The sequence below is a fragment of the Pogoniulus pusillus genome, chromosome 15 (genome assembly GCF_015220805.1).
Source record: "Pogoniulus pusillus isolate bPogPus1 chromosome 15, bPogPus1.pri, whole genome shotgun sequence".
In the NCBI taxonomy this organism is placed as follows: domain Eukaryota; kingdom Metazoa; phylum Chordata; class Aves; order Piciformes; family Lybiidae; genus Pogoniulus; species Pogoniulus pusillus.
Window position 1 is genome coordinate 17,378,229 of NC_087278.1, and position 27,410 is coordinate 17,405,638.

Here is a 27,410-nt window from a genome sequence, read left to right on the forward strand (position 1 = left end):
GGCTGGTGCCCCAGGGTAGGTCCCTGAGCCGGCCCCGAGGAGCCGCCGTCGTCTCTACAGTCGTTGACCTTTACCGAGTTTGACAGGAATCGTAGCTCTGTTGACCTTTTCTTTTCTTTTCTTTTCTTTTCTTTTCTTTTCTTTTCTTTTCTTTTCTTTTCTTTTCTTTTCTTTTCTTTTCTTTTCTTTTCTTTTCTTTTCTTTTCTTTTCTTTTCTTTTCTTTTCTTTTCTCTTCTCTTCTCTTCTCTTCTCTTCTCTTCTCTTCTCTTCTCTTCTCTTCTCTTCTCTTCTCTTCTCTTCTCTTCTCTTCTCTTCTCTTCTCTCCTTTCCTTTCCTTTTTCCTTTCCTTTCCTTTCCTTTTTCCTTTCCTTTCCTTTTTCCTTTCCTTTCCTTTTTCCTTTCCTTTCCTTTTTCCTTTCCTTTCCTTTTTCCTTTCCTTTCCTTTTTCCTTTCCTTTCCTTTTTCCTTTCCTTTCCTTTTTCCTTTCCTTTCCTTTTTCCTTTCCTTTCCTTTCCTTTTTCCTTTCCTTTTTCCTTTCCTTTTTCCTTTCCTTTTTCCTTTCCTTTTTCCTTTCCTTTTTCCTTTCCTTTTTCCTTTCCTTTTTCCTTTCCTTTTTCCTTTCCTTTTTCCTTTCCTTTTTCCTTTCCTTTTTCCTTTCCTTTTTCCTTTCCTTTTTCCTTTCCTTTTTCCTTTCCTTTTTCCTTTCCTTTTTCCTTTCCTTTTTCCTTTCCTTTTTCCTTTCCTTTTTCCTTTCCTTTTTCCTTTCCTTTTTCCTTTCCTTTTTCCTTTCCTTTTTCCTTTCCTTTTTCCTTTCCTTTTTCCTTTCCTTTTTCCTTTCCTTTTTCCTTTCCTTTTTCCTTTCCTTTCCTTTCCTTTCCTTTCCTTTCCTTTCCTTTCCTTTCCTTTCCTTTCCTTTCCTTTCCTTTCCTTTCCTTTCCTGAGTCACAACTTTCTCTCAATTGCTGTAAGTTAGGCGAATGTCGAGGTCTGCTGCCAGATCATCAGCACCTGAGGGGTGCATCAAGCCAAAATTCTTCTAATCCAGCAGCTCCTTACTATGCTTATTTTAATGCCTTAGTATTACCCACAGGCCCCGTTTGGAAGAGGAGTGGGAGAAACCGCAGGGAATTTTTTTTTCTTATTTCACCTCAAAATAAAAAATAAATAACAGGAGATTTGGAAAAGTAATTCTAGGAAAGGTGTGCATGGGAAGCATGGAATGATAATGCTGCCATGTTCTTTGATATGCACGATACAAACTGACGTCAATCAGTCCTTGCTTCTAAGATCCTGTAGCCGGAAGGCCAGATCCAGCAGGGAGGTCTGGCTCGGTCCTGTCTTTCACCCTAACCAGGGTTTGACTTCAGCATCAGGTGCCCACAGCATGACTTTGTCAAGTGTTGAGGGTTAAATTAAGCAAGCTGCTCAATGAATTTAGCCTTCACTTAATGACAAAGAGATGTTTCCAAAGTCAATATTTTCTATAAATTAAAAACCATGAAAACTTTCATCCTGTTTATAAGTAGGGGGATATGACTGACATACAGGCTATATACCCTATTTCTCATTTGTCATTAAAGAAACTCTCACCTTTAATTTGCGTAAAGCCATGAGCTTCTTTACATTTAGAGCTATACTTTGCTAATCTGTAATGTCAGGTAGAGGAAAGTTTCCTTGTGTTTCATCTGCCTTATGTCTCACAGTGAAAAATGCATACCAGATGCTGATTGCTCAAAAAAGTTATGTACACAAATCATGTAAACAGGTACACAACAGCTGTGAAATGTGAACCTACACATGCAAGTCCTTAGCTTGGCCATTGTCCTTTAAATAAGGTTCCTGAACACTTTTGGAGTGATTTAATTTCTCTTTGTTTTATGCAATAGTTAATAGGTGATACAGGGTCGTGAACCTGAGAATGATATCTCTTAAGCCATGCATAAAAGACTATGAAGACAAAGTTCCCATCTTCCTACTTCGTCTTGACTTTGCTGGAATGTGTTAACAGACCTAATGGATTTGGGGATAGTTGTCTTGGTCTGCTTTGTTTTTCTAAAGATTGAACCCTTTGCATTTCTGAGACATCAACATTTCTAAGCTTCAGGATCAAGACTGGCAAATGACATCTCTCTTGCATGTGTTGTTCATGCATAAAATGACCTTTTCTTCTTTCAAATGTATTCTTGTGCCCAGTGCACTGTAGAGTTTTTAGTCCCACTGTAAAACAGAAAAAAATGAATGGAACTGGAATGTATTCATATATACATATGTATAATGTATATGTATATTTGTGTCTGTCTATATCATAAACATATATAATGTGAATCAAATCCCTATCATATATTTAACATACTGAATTTTCCTGGGGGGGAGGGGGAAATATATATGTGTGTACTTTCTACACATACTTGTGTGTGTACTTTCTACACAGACTTACTCAAAATTGTAATCTGCTTTGAGAATGTTCAAACTCTTATATGTAGGGTACTTCTTAAAAATATGTACTCTTTTACATGCAAAAATCTCACTTTCTGTGAATTATAGCAGTTTTCTAGATTATGTTCACCAGGAGGCCCATATTATTTGCAGCTGCAAGGAAGATAATATAGAGATATAGAAGGAAGAGGAGCAGGCCCCTGTGATAACTGTCTTATCTGTAGAAGTATTTCAGGCTCTGTTCATCAAGGTACTTAGCAGCATACCTAACCAGAGTTATGCCTAAAATTAGCTAAGCAAGTAACTGCTGGGCATGAGAAAGGAGTAGTAGTAAAGGTCTTGCATGGTATTATCTGGGTACACCCATTTTCCGCTGTGTACTGAAAGCATTGATGCTACCAGAAGTACTGTTAGGAAGCATAATTTTTTCTTAAAATTTCAAATTAAAAGTGTCTGCTCAACCTTCAGCATTACCTTTAAATGGAAAAAAACATCACTTTGCATCCTACTGCCATGTTGTGTGCTGTTTCATACCATTTTCTCCTCTTTTTGTTTTTTTTTTTGTTTGGTTTTGTTTGTTTGTTTATAATAGAAATTCAGGTCATCCTCAGATTTGAAGATTGTACCAGCTGACAAGTGACTGAAGTTGCATGCTGCTCATTTGTTTTCAAGACATTGTGAAACAATACTTTTTAAGCAGTAGTTTAACAACAGCTGCAACTTTGCCAGTTCATCAGTTGCCAAAACTTTATACATGAAAGATTTCACTGCCTTTAAAATTTTTGAACTAAAGTTCAAGTTTCTGAATATCATTTAAGGATAGAAACAAAATGGTAGATGGCTCTACCTTGTCAGAGAAAAATGGCAATAGTTTTTCAGCTCACATATTGATTAGTTTATCTATATTCTGGGAGCCTATTAAACTTAATTCTCTTTATGAATCCATTTGCCTCTGATCTTACATTTGGATTTTTATTGGCTTTTAAAATTAATTTATGGTATTTCTCTTTCTTCAGGGTAATGCCTGGACTAAAGTCTCCTTTTCTGTGCATCATGTGCATTTTTATGAGTACCACTGTGGTGGGGGATTTGAAGCCAAAACCTGGCTTTCATGGTAGCTGTTCAAATACAAAGAGACTTAAAAAGACTCACAACTAAGAGTTAACACTAAATGATTTAAAGGGAATTTGATACACCTAACTCCTTAATGGAGGATAACTGTCTTTTTCGTATATTCTGTGTTTTAGAGATACTTCTTGTCATTTTTGGGTTTGAAATCTGATCAAACAGGGAACTGATCTGTCTGCAGCCATAGACTGTGATTGCTAGGGAGACATGGCCTTTGGAGATGTTGGACCTTGTGCGTCCAGGGTCATAAAGGGGCCTGGGCAAGAGCCTTTGTGAAGACAAATGCTATTTTAATTGTACAGTCTCCCTCCTGATCATGAATTGTGTTTTCAGGTCTCAAAGTTTTGTTATTACTGTTGCAATATCGGGTGATTTTTGTACAGCTTTTATCTCAGGTATGGAGAAGAACAAAGACGCTTAGTGGTGGGGAGGGAAAATTAATTGATGCGAGATTAATATTTTCCAAAATTAATATTGTTTATTAATTTTGATACTCAGAACTCTCACCACCCCGACCACTAATTTTAATAATATTTTGGTTCTTACACGGTGATGGAATCTTTCTATGGATAATATCTAGATCTAGTAATAACCAGCAAAATATATAAACATTAATTGAATTCCTGTGGCCAAATGCTGCTTGCGGTCAATATGCCACTTGCCCAGTAAATGGGCTCAAGCTCTTTCACAGTATCACAGTATCACAGTGTCATCAGGGTTGGAAGGGACCTCACAGATCATCAAATCCAACCCTTTACCACAGAGCTCAAGGCTAGACCATGGCACCATGTTCATACGGACAGGGTAGAGGGGAGACTGTGATAAACAGCTCCACTCAGTTCCCCACACATGGGTGTCTGCTGATGTCTGAGATGCTTGAGTTTTCCAAAATACCCTCATGGGTCAACAGACATGACACTGAGCATATAAGAAACCCATCCTTTTCTTCACTAGCTGCTGGAAATAAAGTGCAGTATTTATGGATGAGTAACTGAATAGTGTGCATGTTTTCTGAAGAGAGAATTTTTGTGAGACTGAAAACATTGAGTCTCACAATTAGAAAATATCAGCCTTAACAGCAAGTAGACAATATATTAGAAACAACAATCCAAAAAAGTGTGGCTTTTTTTGCTTCTTTTTTTTCTTTAAGCCAGTGCTGTGAGTGTATAAGGGCTATGTAATTATTTCTGAATATATATAATACTGAACAAATCTGAGAGGTGGAAAAGACACACAAGTTTTTGTAGTGTGGTAAAAATAAGCTGAATAAAACATTGCTGACAGAGCCACACTTTGATCAGACTGCCTGTTCTATATCACAGAATCACAGGATGTTCAGGGGCTAAAAGTGACCTCAAAATATCATCCAGTCCAACCCTCCTGCCAGAGCAGGATCACCTATACCAGATCACACAGGAACACGTCTGGGTGGGTCTTGAGTATGACCAGAGAGGGAGATTGCACAAACGACGTGGGCAGCCTCTTCCAGTGTTCTGTCACCGTCACAGTCAAAAAAATTCCTCACATTCACATGAAACTTCCTATGCCTCAACTTCTACCCATTGCCCCTTGACCTGTCATCAGGCATCACCGAGAAGAGCCTGGCTCCATCCTCCTGGCACTCACTTTTTACATATTTATAAACATTTATGAGGTCTCATAACTAATGAAAAGACACAGCATTTCAGCTACCACATTTTCCTTTAACACACTGTGTTTTGGCACAAGTAAACACTACACAGTAAAAAGACATATATTTTATGTCTGCTTAATAATTGTAAAGGTAAAGTGCTAGCAAAGTAATTTACTGATGTTGAAAGAGGAAGGTAGAGATATCATAAATACAAAGTGAAATTCCATTAAGCTAACATACAGTATTTGTCTCTGAAAGAGAAAAATGTTTACTGGCAGATAGTTTCACAGGGAGACCAAAAGGTTATAAACATAAAAAGGAGGACTACTTAAAGATTACTGAGTATTACTATTTCTGGTTTACTGTATTTTGCTTTGGTAAAGAAGGAACTGTTAGATAAGTAGTTTATCCTTAACTAGTTCATAGGTACCCTTGTTATTTTTTAACTTGTCCTTATTTTTATTATTTGTTTAGTAAACGCAGGAGGTTTAGAGTTCTCTAAAACATGCACAAATTACTTGTTCAGAAGGTCTTAATGCCCTAAGTAGGTAAATAATTGAGAGCAATAAGTAAACTGGACAAAAAAATACTAACTGTAAAGAAACAGCAATATATATATATTTATATTTAAAGATTACTTACATGGAAGTATTTCAGTATGTGCCAGTGAATAAAATGAATCAAAAAAGCAGGTGTATAATATAGGCTAAGATAGAGTCTTAGTGAGCCCCTGAAATTGTACGTTGATATGAGAATCATGTCACCCAAATGAGAGATTTGTATCAGTTTTTAAATTTTGGATGTTGGTATACATTGGCAAGATTTTTTTCTTAGTATAAAACAAGTTTTCCCTTACTGCTTTCTCATGTACTTGGGTAACCCTTGGGCTACAGTAACCTTGTAATGTCACAAATTGTTACAATCCAAATCATGAGTTTGACCAAGCTGCATCATTCCACTGTCATGTTACCATGAATATGCCTTAACAAATTATCTAATACGTGTTTAAATCTGTCCCATATGGCGAAAATGGAAAGGAAAAATTTTGAAAGTATGATTAAATAAGCAAAATAACTGCAGAGTATGATTTAATTAGGCCTAAATTACTGCGGTCTGCTGTTGTATTGTATTACATTAGACACATAAATTTGGACTTATCTAGTTAGGTATGTGCTAGAGAGAATCATTCATAAATTATTCTCCTTACATGAATCTTTTGTTTATTGTACGTCTTTTGCTAACTAAAGACACTAAGGATCAAAGATACATGTATACTGAAGCTCCTTGGGACACCATTGTGCACCTAATGAAGTCTGAAGACTAGCTGCATGAATTAAAAGCCTTACCTGTTTGACACACTTACACGAGGTGCTTTCAAAAATCCCTGTGGGCACTTACCTGCATCTTTGTGGCACTTGAGTTCCCTTGGACATCGCTTGGACTGGTTTTGGAAGTGTAGACTTCAGTTTGACCAACTTAAGTGATTTCTTTACTGTAGTATCGTAGGTATCAATCTGCTGCCTTCAAAATTCATGTCTAATTAACTTCCTTATTGACCATTTTCATCTGTTGAGCCTAAATTACTGCAGTACACACTGGCCTTGATTATGACTAGTTTGAGGTATATCAGGCTTTCAGCTTCTGTTTCACCCCTTTGAAGCTATGTTATTTATATTCCTCTATGCAGGTTCTCATGGTAACCCAGGAACCTTGTGAACAGTAATTTTCAGTATCTGTTGCTTTAAAAAAATATTAATAGAAGCACTTTTTGTTTGCAAATGCATTGTACCAGTTAAAGAGGCTGAAGGTTATGGTTGGTCGATTGATTACTTTTTAATTAAAAGAAGAATGCACTTTTAATAAAACAATGTTGTGGAGGCAGGGAATTAATGCATCGGAGTCAGGAATTTATATAAAAATAGAGTTATTTTATTTATTTTATTTTCCCAAAAACCCACCCCCAAAACTATATACAGAAATTAATTTAGTTTTAATTACCAGATTCAGTTCTTTTGAGAAAGTCTACAGGATACCATAGATAATTTGACTATTTTGGAAGTCAGAAGTTGGAAAAGGCTTTTAAATTATAGTGTTTCTGCTTAATAATAAATCTGAGCAAAAATAACTCACAGTCGGGCTGTTGAGTCTGCTTAATGGACGCTAATGGGTGGAAGCTGTCCTTTGGAGCAGAGCGCCAGGGGCTCCTTCTGCAGAATCTATCCAGGCGGTGGGGCGGGAGAGAACTCTCAGGCAGGCACGAACACTCAGGCGGGGTGAACTCTAAGATGAGAACCCCAAGAGCAGGAAGTCCCCCAATATTTATACCCTTCCTAGACAAAGAGCAGAGTTACCACTTCCTAGGCACAAAGACCACAGCCAATCACAGCCCGATTCCAGTGTGGGCACTGCACAGGGCACCTCTCATGCGGAAGGGCCCCTTGCTCATCCCCTTCACGCCTGCAGGGCAGGGGGGGAAACAGGTCTTTTCGTGCCTTTTCCTCTCCCATTCAAACCACAGAAGGAGAGGAATTTAGGGGTATACAGGATTCCAGGACAAACAATCAGAATGTACTGTTCTATTTTCAAAGCTGGGTCATGAAAAAAAGAATCAGAGCATCTTTTACTGTGGATCTACAATATTATTTGTAGTATTAGTAAACTCTCCAGGTGCAGATTTGGAGTGTCATTAAACAGCCCTACTTTACAGCATCACATGCCACATGCTGCCCATAAGCCATAGAATTTGTTCATGGACTTATGTTCTCTTTGGGTGAAGCACTGAGAAGCTTAGTGAAGCATTATTACATTGTGCAATATACTGTCATTAAATTAGCACCTAAGGGAGAAGAAATACCAAGACTTGAGGTAGATAGCTGTAAAATAAACAGTCTGTAGTCAGTGTATGCTATTTGTTTACAGCGATACATGGTGAAAACTGCCTCTCTAGGGTGCACAGTAGCAGAAATATTACATCAACCCATGTTTCACATCTACAATCTACAGCAGCAAGCTTTTAATTTCTTGTGTATTGTTCATATTGTAGTTAGTCTCAGAGGTAAACCATACATATATATTTAAAGTGGTTACAGTGTGCTCTTAGTAGCTGTTCAGGGATCCCATCTGTCATTTTCTGAAATATTTAAAGTATCAGCTTGCTTTGTTAAAATATTTTTTTCATTAAATAGCTGTATCAACAACAAGACTCCCGAAAGTTAAAAGTACATCTTAAGTAAAAACCTGAAAAAATAGTTTGCATCCTCTGAAGGATTTGCTTGGGTGTGTTTTGAATGCGGTACACTGAATGTAAACATACTTTGATCATTTCCCTTTTTGATTTTCAGCTTGCATATATATTAATGGCAGTGCACTCTGGGACATTTCCCTAGTACTGTAAATTGTAATTTATGTGACTATCATATTTTGTTAAAATATTATTAACGTTAGTCTTTGTTTACAGGTGGTTTGCACCGTGCAGCCAGTGTTCCAGAGCGTGTCTATAACATGGGGATTACTGAAAATGATTTTGCACCAAGAACTCCCTATAGTTTCTCATCATACCAGTCAAACCAGGTGAGGAAATGAAGCCAACAAAGAGAAAGAAATATATCACACTCATAGTATATTTACTTTGTTACCATAAGTAATAGCATTTAGATGGTGTTTCAAGGTATGATTGCTTGCTTGCTTCTCTGCTTTTTAAGCCTGATGTATAGAAAATGAGAGTTTTACAACTGACTTAACATTTCTCCCTTGCCAGTCAGTTCTGTGCCCAGTGTCTAAATTCATCTCAGGTACAGATGGGCTTTTTTGCAGTATTGGTGGTTTTGCGAGAATTTGCATCAGGGTAGAAAATTCTAAAACATGTTAACTTTAATTCTGGCAAAGGCTGTGACAAGTCATATCTTCGTCTGTCCCTGTCAGTTAGAACATTGGTAGCTCAGAGCAGCCAGAAGCCATGCTGCTGCTTACCAAGAGAGTTAGAGGTTGCTAGAAATTCAGCAGTGCCATGTATGACATGAGTAGGAGCTGGGAATGAGATGAAGCAGGTTAGGAAATTAAGCATCCTAAACCACAGGAAAGCATACTGCTTGAGTTTTATGAGGATGGATAGAGTGTTCCTTATCATTTACAATAATCCTATTGCAACTTGTTTTGGCATTAAAAGAATTTCAGAATTCAGTAGTGTCTCTAAATTGTCTAATTGTAAATTCAGTTGTTACTCTGACTAATTAGTTGTTGTTGTTGTAATATAAATAATTGTTTTTCTACAGAGTTTGTGATGGAGCTTGTAACTGGCATGAACCTGTCAGAGGAAGCAGCCCCATACTTGGAAGCCAACATATAGTTCAATAGCAATGATTCAGCATAATAATAAAAAAATTAATTCAGTTTGAGAATAATGGCATAATAAATAGCTGTATATAGACGAGTCAATACTTTCTTGATTTTAGATTATTCAAGAATAGCTTATTGGCATTAAAGGAAATATCTGAGCTTCTGGCCAGTTAGTGAAGCAGCATTGGCTCCATATGGGGAGAGTTTGAACCATTACCTAAATACATTTCCTTCTCTGTCCTCCTATATTCTATTCTCACCTATCACCCAATGCCTAATATTCGACATGAATCTCTTCTTTGTAGAAGAGAATGCAAATCGGAGGCAAAAGAGAAGCCACACGATAACAGTACAGGTGTCCAGGCAAGGAGAGAGAAAAAAAAAAAAAAGAAAAGATAAAGTGAGACTATCTGTCCTGTGTGAAAGTCAGAAAATGCCACAAGGTCTGGTATTTCGCAGAATCGTTAATTTCCTTGTCTCAAAACAAAAGATAAAGATATCCTTGCATAGCTTCTCTAGAATAAACAGATATATCCAATGATCCTTGCCTCATTCTGACAACTATCTGTAAAGAAGGTCAATAAGTCCTTAGTTTCCCATTTGTTGTAGAAATCGAATACATGGGTGTTTTGTTTTGTGACGGTGCTTATTGAGTTTTTAAAAAATGGGCTATTATTCCTATTTTAAGGCAAGATAGTCTCTGAATAGAGTGTGATGTCCAATTGTGCATAAGAAATAGGTAGAAAAATTGGAGAGGCCTCAGATGACACCTAAATAGTAAGAGTCCTGTAAACACACCCCACAAAGAAAGGTTGAAGGGAGATTGTTAAGTTAATAAAAAAGAAAAATGTAAAGCAAGATGATGAAGCGTTAACTGTCCATGCTCATGAGGCACAGGAAAAGAAAAATCATCTTCAATTGCAACTGTTTAATTAAGGAAGCCATTGAGGTGGTGAAATTATCATTTTGGCTTCCTTGGAATGTTATGTAAACTCCTTCATTTTAAGGAGATTATACAAACAAGAAGATGACCTTTACTAGATCCTACCACAAAATGAACAAGAGGGCTAAATGGCCATATAAGGTCAATAGCAATATGCAGACACTTTAGTATGTTATTTTGATATCTGACTGAGTAATCTTTTTTTCTGTCTGTTAGCCTTGAATTTAAATTTCATTGCAGATGTGAAAGTTAATCCCCAAGAAACTTCAAACTGGAACTAAAATTTACTCTGTTTGCAAGCAGACTGTTCACTACCAGGAATAATTACATAATCGTGTACATTTATTTTGAGTTAATGACAGAAGACTATAGATGCTTATGCTTTGTCACTAACCCCTAATACTGGGATCATAATTCCTACCTTCAGTAGCTAGAGACAAAGAAGCAGTATAGAATCCCATTTAATACCAGTTTTGGTGATGTTCATATTTTGTTTTCTGATTCTGATAAAAGACATTACAATTTTTGTCTTTAGTTCCTGGCTTGGTTTCTTTGCTGTTAATCCTTACTGTGACTCCTGTTCCTTTATGCACCACTGAACAGGTGGCATCACCATACTCTTACACAAATGGCTGGGGGATGAGGATTACCTACAAGGCAATGGAAGAGAAAGCTCAAAGACAGCCTCTGAAGAGACTAGAGGTTTCACCACAACAAAGTCCTGAAAGATTGGCATATGTGTCCAACAATTTTCACAATGATGAAGGAATTTCAACTGCGTTCTCCATGAGGCATGGAGATAGCAGGAGATCCAAAGGGACCATGTCACCAAGATATGCTCGGTCTGAGATTGTGGGTTACACTCTTCATGATTCAGTGAACAGGGGACGCTCCTATAAGAGACAGTCCCAGATGGGGGCTACTAATGATGTCCTGCTTGATGGTATCTACCCCAGCCCTGTTGTACCTCTGCACTATCAAACAGGCAACAGTCGCAGTATGACCAACCTTTTGGAGAAGGAGAACTATCTGACATCAGGCAGTGCAATGGGACAAGTGAGATCACCAGTTGCTTCCCGTCTGGCATCTCAGAACAGGCAATCTTTAAGGTCCAGCTGGTACCAAACTACTTTGAGAAGCACACAGAGCAGGAGGGACACTTCCCATCCGGCTTCAATAACCAGTGTCTCTGCAGAAACAGATGGGAAGAGGATACCATTGACAGCTGCTGTGGCAGCAGCAGGAAGAAATGGATTCCTGCAGAGTGAACAAGTCACTGTCAATGGATCTCATCTAGGGTAAGCACAATGAAGGACCTGCTTTGGTTCTGGGGTGTCATAGATGAACCTGTTCATTAAAAAAAAAAAAAAAGGAACTGACAGCTTATGCTTCAGTGTTTTTCAATCTGAAAAACAGCCAGTTGTTATGTTCAATTTCTGTTGGAAATTGCAGAGGAAAATGATGGGAAGCACTGCGGAAACCTCTAGATTTAATTTTGCAGGTGTTTACAGATGTCGCTTATTTTAGTACTTCTATTTAATTTACTTGAACATATCTTGTTTAAATTCTCAACTATCCTAGGTTCTCCTTTAGTTTCATATCTTTTTTTGGGGGAAGAGTGAATGGCTCTTAAGTCTACTCAAAGTTTTAAAAGTCTCTGTAAAATATACTATCTTATCTTAGTGAGGAGGCTCATGAAAAGCAGTATGTAAGATGCAATTCCACAAGAGATTTGTACCATTTTATTCTTAAATGTTGAGGAAGAAACCATAGCCATTTTAGTCAACAGAAGCAAGTGTTGTTTCACATGCTTATGTTTTTAGACATCTAAAATACACATTTAGTAACTATCCTTCTAATTCTAGCTACTGGAAGGGCTTGATGCAGAAGTCCTGTTTCAGTTGTAGTACATTCTGTAGCAATCAAGCTACTGTAGAAGTAGAATTAAGTATTTCAAACAGACAATATTTTGATGATCAATTCTAGTATAATGCTGCACAGCAGGAGAGCAAATTTTTGTCTGCTGCAGGTGCCGAGTGTCTTCCATGAAGGGATAAACTGGTGAATGGTGGGCTTCTCTCAGTCCCCATGCAAGTCTACACACCCAGCAGTAAGAAATATGGTCTATGGCTGGACACGTGTTCATCTCAGCCTGGCAGTGACTGGTGATGGATCTTTACTGCTTTGGGTGTCCAGTCATAAGTGATGTTCCCCAGAGTTCAGTACAGGAGCCAGTTCTCTGTAATATGTTCATTAATGACCTGGATGAGGGATTGAGAGCACCCTCAGTAAGTTTACAGATGACACCAAGCTGGGAGGGTGTGTCAGTCTGCTTGAGGGAAAGGGAGCCTCGTGGCAGGTTTGATCAATGGGCCAATGTTAATTATATGAGGTTCAACAAGGCCAAGTGCCATGTCCTGCACTTGGGTCACATTACCGCCATGGTAAGCTACAGACTCGAGGATGTGTGATTGGAAAGCTGCAACTTGGAAAGGGACCTGGGGGTATTGGTTGGTAATTGACTGATTATGAGTCATCAGTGTGCCCAGGTGGACAAGAAGGCCACTGGCATCCTAGCTTGTATTAGAAACACTGTGGCCACCTGGAACAGGGAAGTGATCATCCCACTGTGCTCAGCACTGGTGAGGCCATGCCTTGATTACTGTGTTCAGTTCTGGGTCCTGCACTGTAAGAAGGAATAGAAGTGCTAGAATGTGTCCAGAGAAGGACAGTGAGGCTCATGAAGGGCCTAGAGCACAAGTCCTATGAGGAGGGTCTGAGGGAAGTGGGGTTGTTCAATATGGAGAAAAGAAGGATGTGGGAGGAGACCTTATTGCCCTCTGTAACTACCTGAAGGAAGGTTGGAGCAAGGAGAGGAACAGCCTTGTCTCTCTGGAGACAACCAGCAGGACTAGAAGAAATTGTTGCAAGCTACTCCAGGAGAGGTTTAGGCTGGCTATTGGTGTGATGGTTTGGGTGTTCCCCGCCCCCCCACACTTTAGAGATTACCCAGACTAGGCTCAGTCGACTCTGGAAATATGAGTGAAGCTTATAATTACAGCTAGCACAATATACAAGCAGATATTTACAGTATATACAGTTATATACAGAAATATACAAGGTAAAAGGTAATACAGAAACACAACTCCCCTCCCAGAAACCTGAGTCCCCAGGAGGGGCTCTCAACCACCCCTGCACCTTTCCCCTGCCCCTCTCTTACCCCAGAAGAATAGAGTTTCGGCCAAGAGGCTAAGAAGTAAAGGTGGGTTAGACCAAATGGAAGGTGAGGTTAGGGAGACGCAGCTCAGTCAGCAGCCCAAGGCAGAGTGAGACAAAAATGGCAAGAGTGTTATCTAATGTTTTAATTTCTCCTTCCCAAACTCCTTTGCAAGACTTCTGAGGGAAGTAGACATCACCACTGTTTCCTTTCACAGCCTCTAAGCTAGTTCTTCTCACCAAAACATTCTAGCTAGCTCCAAACTAGCACAATTGGGAAGAGTTTTCTTTGCTGAAAGGATCATAAAACATTGGAATGGTCTGCCCAGGGCAGTGGTGGAGTCACCATTCCTAGAAGTCTTTGAACAGAGTGTGGACTTGGTGCTTAGGGATATGGTTTAGGAGTGACTTTGCACTGCTGGGTCAGAGATTGGGCTAGATGAACTTAGAGGTCTCTTCCAACGAAAGATATTCTGTGGGACATCCTTGGCATCCTGAGGCTCCCCACATAGCAGTCTTAATGTTGAAAAGTCATTCTCTGCTGAGAAGGACTGAATTAACTTACAATTACTCACAATTTAATACATCAGAGATGTCTACCACTCAGTAAGAATATGAGGGCTTGGTCAAAGGAGTCCAAATTTAGTGCAGTTACTAACAAGGCAGGTAGGCATGCTCCCTATGTTATATGATTACAAAACCCTTACTTATTTTAGAAACCTGACTAAAACCCAAGCTTGAAAAGCCTGTTACTCTGTTCCACTTAGAAGTAAGAAGAAATTTCATCTGACTTTTTTGTTGCTTATTGTTCTTAAGTAGGTTTCTGATCAGTACATCCAACTTAAAGTAACTTCAGTAGCTACTTTGTTTAAACATCAGGCTGAAGTAAACTCTGAAAATCAGGAAACTGTATAAGCATTGCCAGAGCCCTGGGCACTAACTGCAGTTCTGTCTAATGTTGCTTTGTTTTAACCTCTCCATTGACATCCTCCACACACTGTCCATTTCATCTTTGTCTTGCACAAGCATACCTCAGCACCTATGGATGGAAGGTATTTGCTCAATACACTAACTCAGAGGAGGGGAGAATACAAGAAATAACATAATTTATACCAAAGGAAAATATAAATGCAAGTGCAGTATGAAGGCATTTGCAGCAGGTGCATCAAAATTGTTCTTTTTTTTTTCTGTCCTTGCAAGCATATTAATTGTCTTCTGCCTTATCAAAAATAAGCAGCAGATGTTGATTTGCAGTGTAGTTAGAAGGAGCAACTAAGTTCATCATACATATTTTGGGCAATATAATTGGATTTCAGTGCATTTGTAGCAAGATTCCCCGTGAGAAATCTGCCTAATTTCTGCCCAGTTTGTCTACCTTGCTCCTCTGCAGGCTGTTCTGGAAAAGCCTAAACTTCTAGGCTCTTTCACTACCAGTCTGTTATTCAAAGAATCTTAGAGCTGAAGAACTGAGTGACTTTTGGTGCAGTCCACAAACACTTGCTTTAGAAATGTTTCATTTCTCAGTACCAAAACATTTTGTATTTTACTTTTCTGAGCATTTTTTGTTATTTATCATTTCTGCTTAGTTAAAATAAAAAATAATTTAAGCCAATTTATTTCCCAGACACCTGTTTTAACATAAAATGTGATTGTGTCAAAATATCCAATTTTAGGTACACTTATTCAGGTGGCTATCAAGTGAACCAATTTAGATGTGGTAGCTCTTAAGTAAGGAGTTATTGCCAAAGACTACTTTTTTTGCTGTAGTTTTCAAACCACCCCTCTTGTCTCTGTCTGGCTTGCCTGGGATCTGCTTCTGCAAAATACTTGGCTTTAAAACACACAAGCAAAAATCATCTTGGTTTTGTCCACATCCTCTCCCCACTTGTTTGGGGTTTTTTTCTCTCCCAAACACACTTTTTCCATTCAAGCAAACATACTAGAAGTTGGGAGGGAAATAGCCATACATACTTTTAATCCTGTCAGAGGCAATGGACTTACTCAATTTAATAAGAGGTATTTTTAATTTGTCACAACAGAGAAAAAAAGGTTTGCCCAGCTATTTCAACAGAACAGCTGCTATAAGCTGAAAAAGAGTAGGTGTAGGTTCAAAACAAATACAAAAAATCAATTTTCACATTACTGATAAAAGCATCAATGTATTTGATGATCCATAAAGGATGTTGTAATTTGATTATGGCCTTCTTTGGATTTTGGTCCTTCATCCAGCAATGTTTTGGTTTTGTAATGTGAAGCATGGCTTCCTTTGTCTGGAACTTCTTATTGTTGCTACTACTGGAAAGGGAAATATTTTATAAGAAGAGATGAAGTTACTTGACAAATATGAAACTCCTGGTATTGCAAGAAATTGCACAGCCTAAACAGTGGGGGTTTTTTTTCCACTTTTGCTTCACTGAATTTCTTCTGTCTATACTTACAAGGAGCCTAGAAGGGGAGATGACTCTGGAACATGCAGTGAACATACTGAAGAGTGAAAGTACACCATCTACACCTAGGATTCTTGCTGCTGTGACTTTCATACAGCATGAGTGCTTCCAGAAAGCAGATGCCAGAAGAAAAGTAAGTAATTAATGTTTATGCCAGGTACATTCAGGTAAAGCAGATAAGTTACTATAATGTCTAGCACTGTATGCCAACATGAAAAAAAACAAAATGGTCAGTCCAAGAAGCCTCATAGAATGATTATGTAGAATATTTTCCCTAAATATGCTGATGCTTTTTGTTGCAGATTATTTTAAATTAATGGAATGGCACTGGTCTATCGAGTGAAAAGTTGGTCTGTAAATTACAGATGGTTATGACCAGCTTTAAAGAAAATCATTGATTAGGATTTCACAACCTCCTGCAGGCAGTCAAAAGAGCTTTAATTAATCCATAGAAGTTATACTTTAGGAAAAACTGAACTCTCCCTTTTGCAAAATGAGTTGATTAGTTTTTATCCTATATTGATGGATACAGATAAACATGTTCACTTTTCTGTCCCCTAGATAAAAGCATTTCATATATGTTAAGACTGCTAAGTACATACCCACTTAATTCGCTTTTTTTCAGGCCAAATAAACATAGTTCTTTCAGTCTTGATAAGTCATAGTATATGGACTTTTTATCAACATAATTGCTTCCATCTCTTGTTTTTCACTGGCATGCTTACAGAAATAAGGCATGGGTACTGAAGTACCCCACAAATGAAAACCCTGGGAGTACAGTGCAAGCTTACCCAATCTTCTGGGTTTTCTAGGACTGCACAAATGCATTAATATAGTACATGGATTAGCCAAATCGATAAGGACTTTCTGGGATTGCACAAATGCATTAACAAATTGTTTGGATCAGTCAAATTTGTTAAGTTTCTTACAAAAGCCGTTTTAGTCTCATAAGAGTTTTTTGAAAGGTCACGTTAAAAATGCTGTTTTCTTCCTTTTTTGTTAAACATCACTATTGAACACAATTCTGATTCTCCCTTTGAGCAGTTCTGTACATTCACGTGAAAGGTGGTTGTTTATTTCAACCATTAAAAAAAATTCTTAACACCTGCTCTGTTTTGTGTTATTCTCAGTGTTACTCATACATAATCTCAGCCTTAACACCCTCTTCATGTATATGCATTCCAGTTCATCAACAGCCTAACACCCCTTAGTCCTTTGGTAGTTTTAATTTTCTTCAAGGTAGACCCGTGTCTCCTTTTGTAAAAATGCACCAGTACAGTTAGCAGTCTTAACTTCAGGATGAGGGCAGATCTTCAGAACTGAATGTTTGAAGGTGGTTTGTTATTCAAATCTGTCTCAGGCAACTTCCTGGTAGAATAAATAGATGAGTGAAGGAGTTAAAATTGTAGCAGTTTATTATTTTCTTGTCTGTACCATGTATCCATATGAGTTTTTCTGTTTGTTGCCCATCAGACTTATCTTGGTGTTGTCTTGATTCCCCTTTTTAGCCTTTAAGTTTGCATTAATTTTTAAAATATGATGCCTCCCTTAGTTGCGGATTTTAACTATGACTGATGAAAAACGCAGAATTTAAGAGTCATGTCCAAATGATTAATGATCAAGTCTTCCAAATAGGAGCAAATGAAAAAAAGACTCTACTTAAAGGCTTTTTGCAGGGGGGGATAGAGATTGTAACCTAAAAGTATCTAACTATTCTCTGCCATGTTTTGGTTCTCACACAGGTTTTCTTACTTGGAGGTATTCCCAAACTTTTACATCTTCTTGATGTTCAGAATGAGGACATTCAGCGGGCAGCGTGTGGTGCTCTGAGAAACTTGGTGTTTGAGGACAATGACAACAAACTGGAAGTGTCAGAGCAGAAAGGGATACCTCTCTTGCTCCACTTACTCCGACATACCAAGGATGTGGAGACTAAAAAGCAAATAACAGGTAATGTTTGTTTTCTGTGCAGTCAACCATGGAGTGCTTTAAGTTGCACACAAGCTTTCTCTGGGAGTTACGTGATTGTTTACTTAGGCCAATGTTTAGTGACTATACACAAGAACATTGTCACCTATTCTAAGTATTGCATTGAGATGAAATTCCAAGGTCCTTACTCAAGACCCATCTTTAAGACAGTAAAATGTCAGGAACTTCCACTTTCTCTCTTAAAGCTTCTTCAGAAACTGCATGAATCTATTTGTTTCCAAGAAACTTAAAGTTTGGAATATTCCAGAAAGAAAGTGAGGTGCCAGGTTGGAAATTCTTTAGCACCATTTTGGTGAATAGTGACCAGAGAAGTCAGTTCCAGAGATACTTTTGATCAATTAATACCTGCTGCTTACACAGAAGCTCAGCCCTGACTTTTGACACTATGCTGCAAATGCATACTGGGAGCTTCTTTGTGAAGACTGTCTTTCGGAATTGCCAGGTGCTGTGGATCAAAAGTATTTGTCCTACTCCTCACAGACCGTACTGCCCCAAATGTTGACTCTGAGCACTGTCACTTGTAGCTGTTTACACTTGAGTCTGTGTTCTCCTGGAATGTGCAGAGGACTACTTCATACAAATGTTAGATATGCCAAACAGGAATGAGACACACAGAAAACCTGTATTATCTCAGTTAGTTAATACACTGCCTTGGCTGCAGTGATTACAATATTGTGGAGTTTGGGATCTTGCTGAACACACCAAAGGCCAATGCTAAGACAAAAGTTTTAGGTTGTAGAAGAGCAAACTTCAGCTCACTCAAAGCCCAGATGGGAAGGATTCCATGACAAACTTCTATGGAGGATAAAGGAGCTAGCCAGTGCTGGGAGTTGTTCAAGAATGCTCTCCTGGAAGCACAAAACCAGCTCATCACAAGTAAAGGGGATGTAGACAGAAGAGACACCCTTGGCTTAACTTTGAGCTTCTGAGTCTGCTCAAAACCAAAAGAGAAGCATACCAGAAATGAAAAAGCAGATGAATACCTGCATTGTCAGGGTGTGCAGATACAGACAGAAAAGTAAAAGCTTAGCTTGAATCAAAAATGGCCAGAGATGTTAAAATTTACAAGGGTTCTTCAGGTATGTAAACAAGCAGAAATAGAATATTGGCCCACTGTTAAACAGGAGAGGTGAATTAGTCACCATCAACATTGAAAAGGTGGAGATTCTCAACACTTGGTTCACCTCAGTCTTTATTAGCACTGTTGTGCCTCAGGCCTTGGGAACAAAAATCCAGTTTGATGCAAATGCAGACCCACCAGCAGTGAAGGAAAATGTGGTTAGTGAACTGTTACAAGAGCTTGATCTTACAAATTGGTGGACTGACATACCGAGCTGGCTGATGTCATTGTGAGGCTGCTTTTCATAATATTTGATAAATCATGGAGATCAGGAAATGCCTCAGAAAACTGGAAGAAGCTTGATATGAAGCCAGCGGTAGACATTGTTGATTTGAATTTCTTCAAGGCTTTTGATATGGTTCTTCACAGTCTGCTGCTAGAGAAATTGATGTGCTGTTGTCTAAATCAGAGGGTTGTATGGTGAGTAGGAACTTCCTGACAGGCTGCACCCAGAGGGTGGTGGTAAATAATTCCTTTTCAAACTGTGAACTAGGTGAAGAAACAGCAGAGACTTGGACAGCTGGACCTGGTCTTTGTCTGCCTGCCACATTATTGTCAACAACTGAGACTTTGGCAGTTGTCCGACTACCTGCAGGAGGAGCTGTAGCGGTAGACATGGCAGCCCCCTCTTACTCTCCAGACCTTATCTCTAACTCAGTTTGTGAGGAAATTTTCTCTTTCGTTTTCTTAAAGCAGCCACAGTCTAATTTTTCATGCACAGTGCTACTGTTAGTTGTAAAACCAGAATTATTAGAGCTAAGTTCACACATGATAAATATACCACTGTATTACATGTGTAGAACTTGGTACAGGGGTCTGGCAGCTCAGTTTTGGACAGAATTACTGTCATCGGGGATGTTGAATAAATTGCACAGTTTTCCTGACTTAAAAACAGAGTTGGTAACACTTTCAGTAATATTAAAGCTGACCCAGCTGAGAAGATACTCTCCGAAATCCAGAAACATTCCTTGAATCTTTCTCCACAATGAATCAAACAGAAGGGAACCAAGCTTGTCAACAATATAACGGTGGAGGCAAAAGAGGAAAACTGGCCAGGTCACCACCCAAATTATGTAAAAGAACTTCATTTTAACTTCCAGGCTTAATTAGCAATCAATCAAATTTAATTAGCCCCACTTACAAGCACCAAAATAAACATGTGATTGTTTGGGAGTTACCTGCCCATGCACTCTTATGAAATCACACAGGCTAGACTCAGACAGCCTGAAGTTAAGAAATGAAGCATTATATTCACAGCAGAGCATAATACACAAGCAGATATTTACAATATATCACAAACAAATACAGCTATATGCAGAAATATGCAAGTTAAAAGTAATACAGAAACACAACACTCCTAGAAATCAGAGTCCCCAGGAGGGACTCCCAACCACCCTTCCACTTTCTTTCCACCCCTCTACCTTATGTCAGAGTCTGCCTTATGGTCAACGTGAGCTGTGAGAATCAGCAAGGGGGGTTAGAAGCAGAAGGATTAGTTACATAGATCCAAGCAGAAGAGAAACACACACTCCAACAGAGAGACATGCACTCTGTCCTATCTATGTTTGTGTCCTTGCTTTTATACATCTCAGCAAGCTTGTAAGTGAAGCAGATGCCACCATTGTTTTCTTTTCACAGCCTATAATCTAATTTTTCTCATTAAAATATTCCAGTTAGCCTCAAACTAGCACACCTGTGTTATGGATTCAGTCATTATAGGGCTTAACATTCTCATAATTTTATTTCCAGTGTCCTTGAGGAAGAACTGCTAAAAATTAGTAGGGCCCATCACAATTTTGAAGGAGGATTCCTTTGGATCTGTAGTCCTATATTACACCTCTTGTTGAACATCAATGCAGCAGAAGGGATGGTGGGAGGAAATACCCACCATTACTCCCAAAGAAACCTGTTGGGGTTGCAGCAGCCAGTTAAGAAATACTAACCAGTTCATCTGTGCTCTCCTGTTTGACCACTTGTGTGTCTCCAGGAAGTCAGCTGCTTGTAACAAACATTCATTTTAGCTAGCATGCAAAGGAAGAACAGAGTTCTATTCTATAAATAGAAGGCAACATTATGAATAAATGACTGGGATTTGTTTGAAGTGATCCTTAAAGATACAAGGAGCACAAGCTATTAAAGTAACAGTGCCTGAAAAAGTACAGAAGGTGTCAAGCAGCCCTGCCTTGAAGCAAAGGCATGTTGAGACCTTCAGTAATTCTGCATTCTTTTAAGTATTTGAAATACTATACTCCCTAAGCTGGAGAACAAAAGCTTTGCATTGTTGGCTGTTTTGGCTCAGTTCTACAGCTCTGCAACATTAAAATGTTTTAAAGTTTTTCACATTCATCAGACACAGAATTACATCACTTAGTAACTTCTGGTACAGTGTGTTGTTTCTCAGTGCTACCATTGAGGGAAGCAGTGAATCACTGGATCCCTTGGTGAAACTGACACCAGGGCATATATTTTGCCATCACTTGAGCATTTCCTTCAGCTCCCTAGCAGCTGCAAGCAGCCTATAGGACAAAGGGCAGCTAGCTAAATAAATTTCTGTGAGAATATTAACTTTGCTTCCAACTGCTTTCTTTCCCAGCCCATGTTTCAAAAGGAGGCAAGAAGTAGGCTGCAGATAGGAAGGAGACGGTCACTGTTAAGTGTATGCTTGCTAAGGTCAGTGCTTCCAGGTGATCCTGAATGTGCAGTAGTACATTGGAAATACTGGATTTACTGTCCTGTGCAGATTGACTGTGTAACCCAAGAAGGGGTGCAACATGTTTTTTCTGGAACATTGCAAACCTCTGAGTGTCTTTCTGCCAAAATGGTTAAAGCCTGCTGAGCAACAGTTTCTCTTGCTCTGATCAATAGCTCACATGTAAGTTTTGTTTCTTCTATTGCATTATCTTGGCCTTCCTACGGGACTAGTGGAGTATCACAAATGTACATTCAATCACATTGCAGTGCTGTAACACTTCCAAGAAAAGTTAATACAGAACCTTTGGTCTTCTACCTGGTCCATGTGGGAAGCCCATCTGTCTTTCCAGAATTTACAGAATTCAAGTGTATGATATGACAATTAGCTGAATGTCTTCCCTCATAAAAGATTTGTAAAGTGTCTTGATATCTGGTAACACTACACAGAATTCTGTTGAAAAGACTCCTGGATCAAAAAGACAAGGATCAAATGCATGTGATAGTTGTTTATAAAGCTGTCCAAGCTCAGCAGATTTTTTTTCTACTGCTGTGTAGAAAGTGTACCAAAATACCACACAGAAAGATAAGAAGGTTGCTGGAGAAAAAAAAGTTAATACTGCAAAACACAGAAGTTTTCTCGTACCATACTTAATTATCTGTCAGAAATAAGATCTAATACTTGTGCACATGAGATAAGTACATCTTATTTTTAAAGCTCACTGCATTAGTACTATCCATATTAATAGAAATAATTGCCATTTTGATGGCCTTGTTTTCTTCAAGACCTAGGCTGAGTAATACAGTCTGAGCATTGCCATGCAGTGTATCTTTTATCATCCTATGAAAAGACTGAAAGAAATGGAAGTGTATGGAGATAAATGCTGATTGTAGCAAGTGCTGTGTCCTGCCTCACGGTCTGTGCCTTCCAGGAGAGCACACAAAAAGCACCAACCCAGTACACCCGCATTGTGCTTTTGACAATGGTTTAAAAGCTTCTATGGATGGATCACTTTACCCAATAGCCCTGCTTAGAAAATAGTTACCCAGTTTCTCTGTGAAATTTCTTGTCAAGGGGAATGAGACCTCCTCAAGATCACATTGACTGAATTTGCAAGCTTCATAAAATCATTGATACAAGTGAAGTACAGGAACCATAGACCCTGTCCTTTATTCAGCATACAAAGCTTATGCAAATCACTTGGAAAAGGAATAAGTAGTAGAAGAGGATGTCTCTTGAGACAATACAGGAGCCAAGACAGGAATGGCATTTTGTGCTGTTTCAAAAGTGTATTGAGAAACTGAAAGTAAATGCCCTATGGCATGAAAAAGCCCCAGAGTTTTGAAGGTAAACCAGATCAGCCTCCAGGGGATATCTAACCTCTTGATCTTGTTATCATGCAGTATAAATCTAAGTAGTGAAAGAAAGTCTTTGCTGCAGGGAGGATTGCAGCACAAATAGAACTATCATTAAAACAAATACAAACATAAAGAGCCACCACCCATTTTCTCAATACTTGTCTAAGGGAAAACTATGCCCCATGAATGAATTTTTTTGCATAGCTAAAAAAGCACACTCCTAAAGATATTTTGTAGTGTGAACAAATTCATCCACACCCAGAATGCCACTAAAGAATCCTTCTGAGCACAGTAAGACAGAGTCTTTTGGTAATGGTAGGATTCTTATTAGAAAACTGACAGCATGAGTAACATCTCAAATTCTATGCTGGTAATTCTATGCATGTCTATAATTCAAAACACACTTGTTCCTTTTAATAAGGTAGTCTGTCTTTGTGCCCATGTATTTGTGCTGTTCTGTCTTAACCTGCTTCCCTTACCCAATACCCTTTGGACTGCAATATCTGATTTCTTCTAAGCCTAATTTTCCTTCAGGAAAGTACATTCCTCTTGTTCTCTTCTAATTCAGAGGCTGAAGAGCTGATCTCAAAAGAGGGACTGGGCTGCTTCTGACTTTTGCTTTGATTTTACTGTTGCTCTCAATAACTGAAATTAAATTCAAAGTGTAAGGAGATACAAAAGAAAACATTGTTTTGTTGTGAACAGATAGATGAAAGGAATTCTGCCAGAGTTTGGAGGAGGAGGTCTGTGAAACTTAGAGCAGCAAACTGGGGAAACAATGAATGCCTTTGTAGTGAAAACAAGAAAAACATGTCTTTTTCAAGGGGAAAGAGTACTTCAGAAAGGATTGTCATCTGCTGGGATAGAACATAAGCAAAGCTAATCAATTATCTGCGATTACACTTGAGATTTGGGTTACTTTGTGGAGACTTTGAGTAGACAAGGTGTGTAGCATTACTTCATGATTTATATAGTGACAAATGTCTGAACAGTAATGTCTAACCAGTGTTTAACAGGTTTTCCTCCTATGAGGAATTCTGCTATTAAATGTTAGAAAAACTTGGTATCATGCATCTCCTGTCTTCCAGATTTCCAAAGATATGTAAACTCACTCTTTCTACCGCCTGTCTACCCCTTTTGCATGTGATTTTATTCTCCTGCTCATTGGTCTTGGTACTTGGAAGAGCAACCAGTCTTGCCAGGAGTCCAGAGTGGGTGAAGCTTTCTATAGCTTGTACTGCTTTGGGAACAGAGAAAGTGATTGCCATTGATGGGCAGTGCTGTGCTTCTTGGCCAGATATAGACTGCCTATACTGAGACTCTTTTTTTTACCCAATTTCCATGCCCTCAGTTCAGGACTGATGAAATCTCATCACCCACTTCTGCTCCTCTTCAGGATATAGGCTGAATGTTAGGAGGAAGTTCTTCACAGAGAGAGTGATTTGCCATCAAAATAGGCTATGCAGGGAGCTGGTAGAGTTGCCATCCCTGAAGGTATTAAAAAAAAAGACTGGATGAGGCACTTAGTGCCATGGTCTAGTTGATTGGAAAGGGCTGGGTGATAGGTTGGACTGGATGATCTTGGAAGTCTCTTCCAACCTGGTTGATTCTATGATTCTGTGATCAAGTGCCAAGCAAGCTTCTTCTCTCATTACCTTTAATCAGTTTGAGATCATGTCTTTCAAACTGCGAAGGAGTCTCTTTGCCACTGATTTTATTCTGTATATTGCAGGTTTGTTGTGGAATTTGTCCTCCAATGAACAGCTGAAGCACCTGTTGATTAGAGAAGCCCTACAAACACTCACTGAAGCTGTTCTCATCCCTTACTCGGGCTGGCCAGATCAAGATTATGCAAAGTCAAATGCTTTACCTGACCCTGATATCTTCTACAATGCTACAGGATGCTTGAGGTAAGCATTCAGTATATAGATACCCAAAGCAATAATGATGATAAAACAGACCTGCATGTTTCTTTTCTTTCTTGCTTTGAACTTTGATGGCTCCAAGAGAAGAGTTTTCATACAGATCATATTTTGAAATGCCTGATACCAGAAAAATGAGTGCTCAATTCAGCAGAAGCATCATTCTTTGTAAATCATCTATATCTTCCTTTGACTAAATATATCTGTAATAGAAGATACAATCAGAGGCCCGATTGCAGTGCATAATTGCACTGAAGTCAAAAAGATCCTTCATTAACAGTTGTTAGTATGATGTGTATTACTAGCCCTTGATCGACGATGGTAGTAGCAAATGGTTGTCACAGTGGTGTTACAAATTAGCACTGGAGCAAAGCTAAAACTAACCTTTAAACGTGTTAGTCTTTAAAATTTCTTTTAAGGCTCTACTGCAGTGATTTCCAAACGTTTTTGATCATGTACATCTATCAGAGAACATTCCCTCAGTATATGTTTATTTAGAAGTTACATACATGTGCTACTGTACTAATATATTTTATACACTATGAGACATATAGAGCCTCAGAGATTTAAAAGGATGATACAAAGTTGAAATGCACTTTTAAAAATTTTTATTTTGTTTATTAATGGTATACAAATATTTCATTCCCACCCCACAATGGACTGTCTTGTGTAGCCCTTGGGGAGACCAGTGCTCAAGAGGATGGTGAGCTTTATTTAAAGTCTAGCTCTAAAGTTGTATGATATGCTGGGACAAGTACAAGAGTGACACTTTCATAAGATGTGAAGTTCTTTAACTTAGATGTTTATAACCACTTTGTTAGTACCTTTTTGATAAACAATAACTACTTCATGTTAATTTCTAAAGTTTATGGAACAGAAGAGGCAACTATCTACTGGAGTCATATAAAAATAAGCTTACTCTACAAACTCAAAATAATTAAGACTTACACATAGCTTGGGTGTGTGGCTATACTTCTGAATGGCAGAAGAGATTTATTATTGTGTTTGTTGAAAATAACAGTGCAGCACCATGAGGAGACCTAGTCTAAGGCAAGTTATGCAGTAGTTTATTTCTTTGAAACACAATTTCCAGGTTGTCCTTAACCAAAACACTTATAGGTAGCCATAGGATATTTTATCATCACATACTTTCATTTAGAGAATTTGATTTCTATATAAATGAGACTACAGTCTTCTGTAATCACTGTTTCAGGGTAGCCTCAACAGAAAATTATTATCAAGTATGTTTCATTCAAGCAGTGGTAATGCTGTTTACAGTAGATAATTCATTGTGGACAGTTTTTTTTAGCAATCTTTGGTTCAGACACACCCAGGAGTGTTAGCTTTTCCCATGAGAATCACAAAGTTGGCAGCTTTCTCTCACAATTTCTACCCTTTGAGCTTTACTGTTATGTAGCTCTGTAAGTGCCATTTGGACTACCAAGTACTTGAAGGATTAGTTCTGGTGTTATAGGTCCATCAATGGAACAATTAAAGTGCTTTTGTACCTAGAATTTTCTTCCAAGAGACTGAGCAAATAATTTTAATTTACAGCACAATTAGGTATTGATGTGTCCACAGTATTTTCTGATATTTGTGCTGGGTAGCTTTTTCTCAGCTGCAGTAATACCTGCTGAGTCCTACCAGGTTCATGAGGCATGGGACTAGTCCTTTGGGCAATAAGCAGAATATGATAAGCAGTGGCCAGGTCATTCTTTTTTAATACTTGGCATATAAACCACAAGTAGTAGTTACATTCTGAAGCATCTCCAGGGACCCTTAGGATAAATCTATATAGCTAATCTCCAGCCATAATCACTTCTCATGAAATCAGTGATTTGGAAATTCTAGAATGCATGAAAGGACATGGTTTGAAATAATGAAAGAGTCATGTAGGAGAACAAATGCATGACCTGAGTTTTAAAGTCTTCTTAATAAAGCACAAGAACTTTAGAGGCTGGGAAGCTGCCCAGGTTTTTTTTCCTTCCACATACCTGCTTTGCTAACATGTCCTAAAGCAGAGTAGTTGCATCTGTTTTGCATGGATATTTACTGTGCCAGCAGTACCTGATAATACCATGTGACTTGTTTCAAAAGACTAATTGTTAGCTCTACAAAATACTGTGATAAAGTACCTTTTTTCTGTAGGAACTCATGTCACCTCACTAGCTACTTCATCTCTTAAGTAATAAC

The 27,410-nt window shown here is 38.5% G+C and overlaps 1 protein-coding gene across 3 annotated transcripts in view; it reads left to right on the forward strand.

Annotated features, from left to right (window-relative positions):
- PKP2 (plakophilin 2) overlaps positions 1-27,410 on the forward strand; it is a 43,633-nt gene that overhangs the window by 553 nt on the left and 15,670 nt on the right. For all 3 annotated transcript variants that reach the window (XM_064155551.1, XM_064155550.1, XM_064155548.1), the window contains exons 2-6: positions 8,656-8,768; positions 11,080-11,774; positions 16,134-16,272; positions 17,882-18,089; positions 25,028-25,205. In XM_064155551.1, the coding sequence (XP_064011621.1) occupies positions 8,656-8,768; positions 11,080-11,774; positions 16,134-16,272; positions 17,882-18,089; positions 25,028-25,205 (1,333 nt within the window). The remainder of the gene's footprint in view (positions 1-8,655; positions 8,769-11,079; positions 11,775-16,133; positions 16,273-17,881; positions 18,090-25,027; positions 25,206-27,410) is intronic.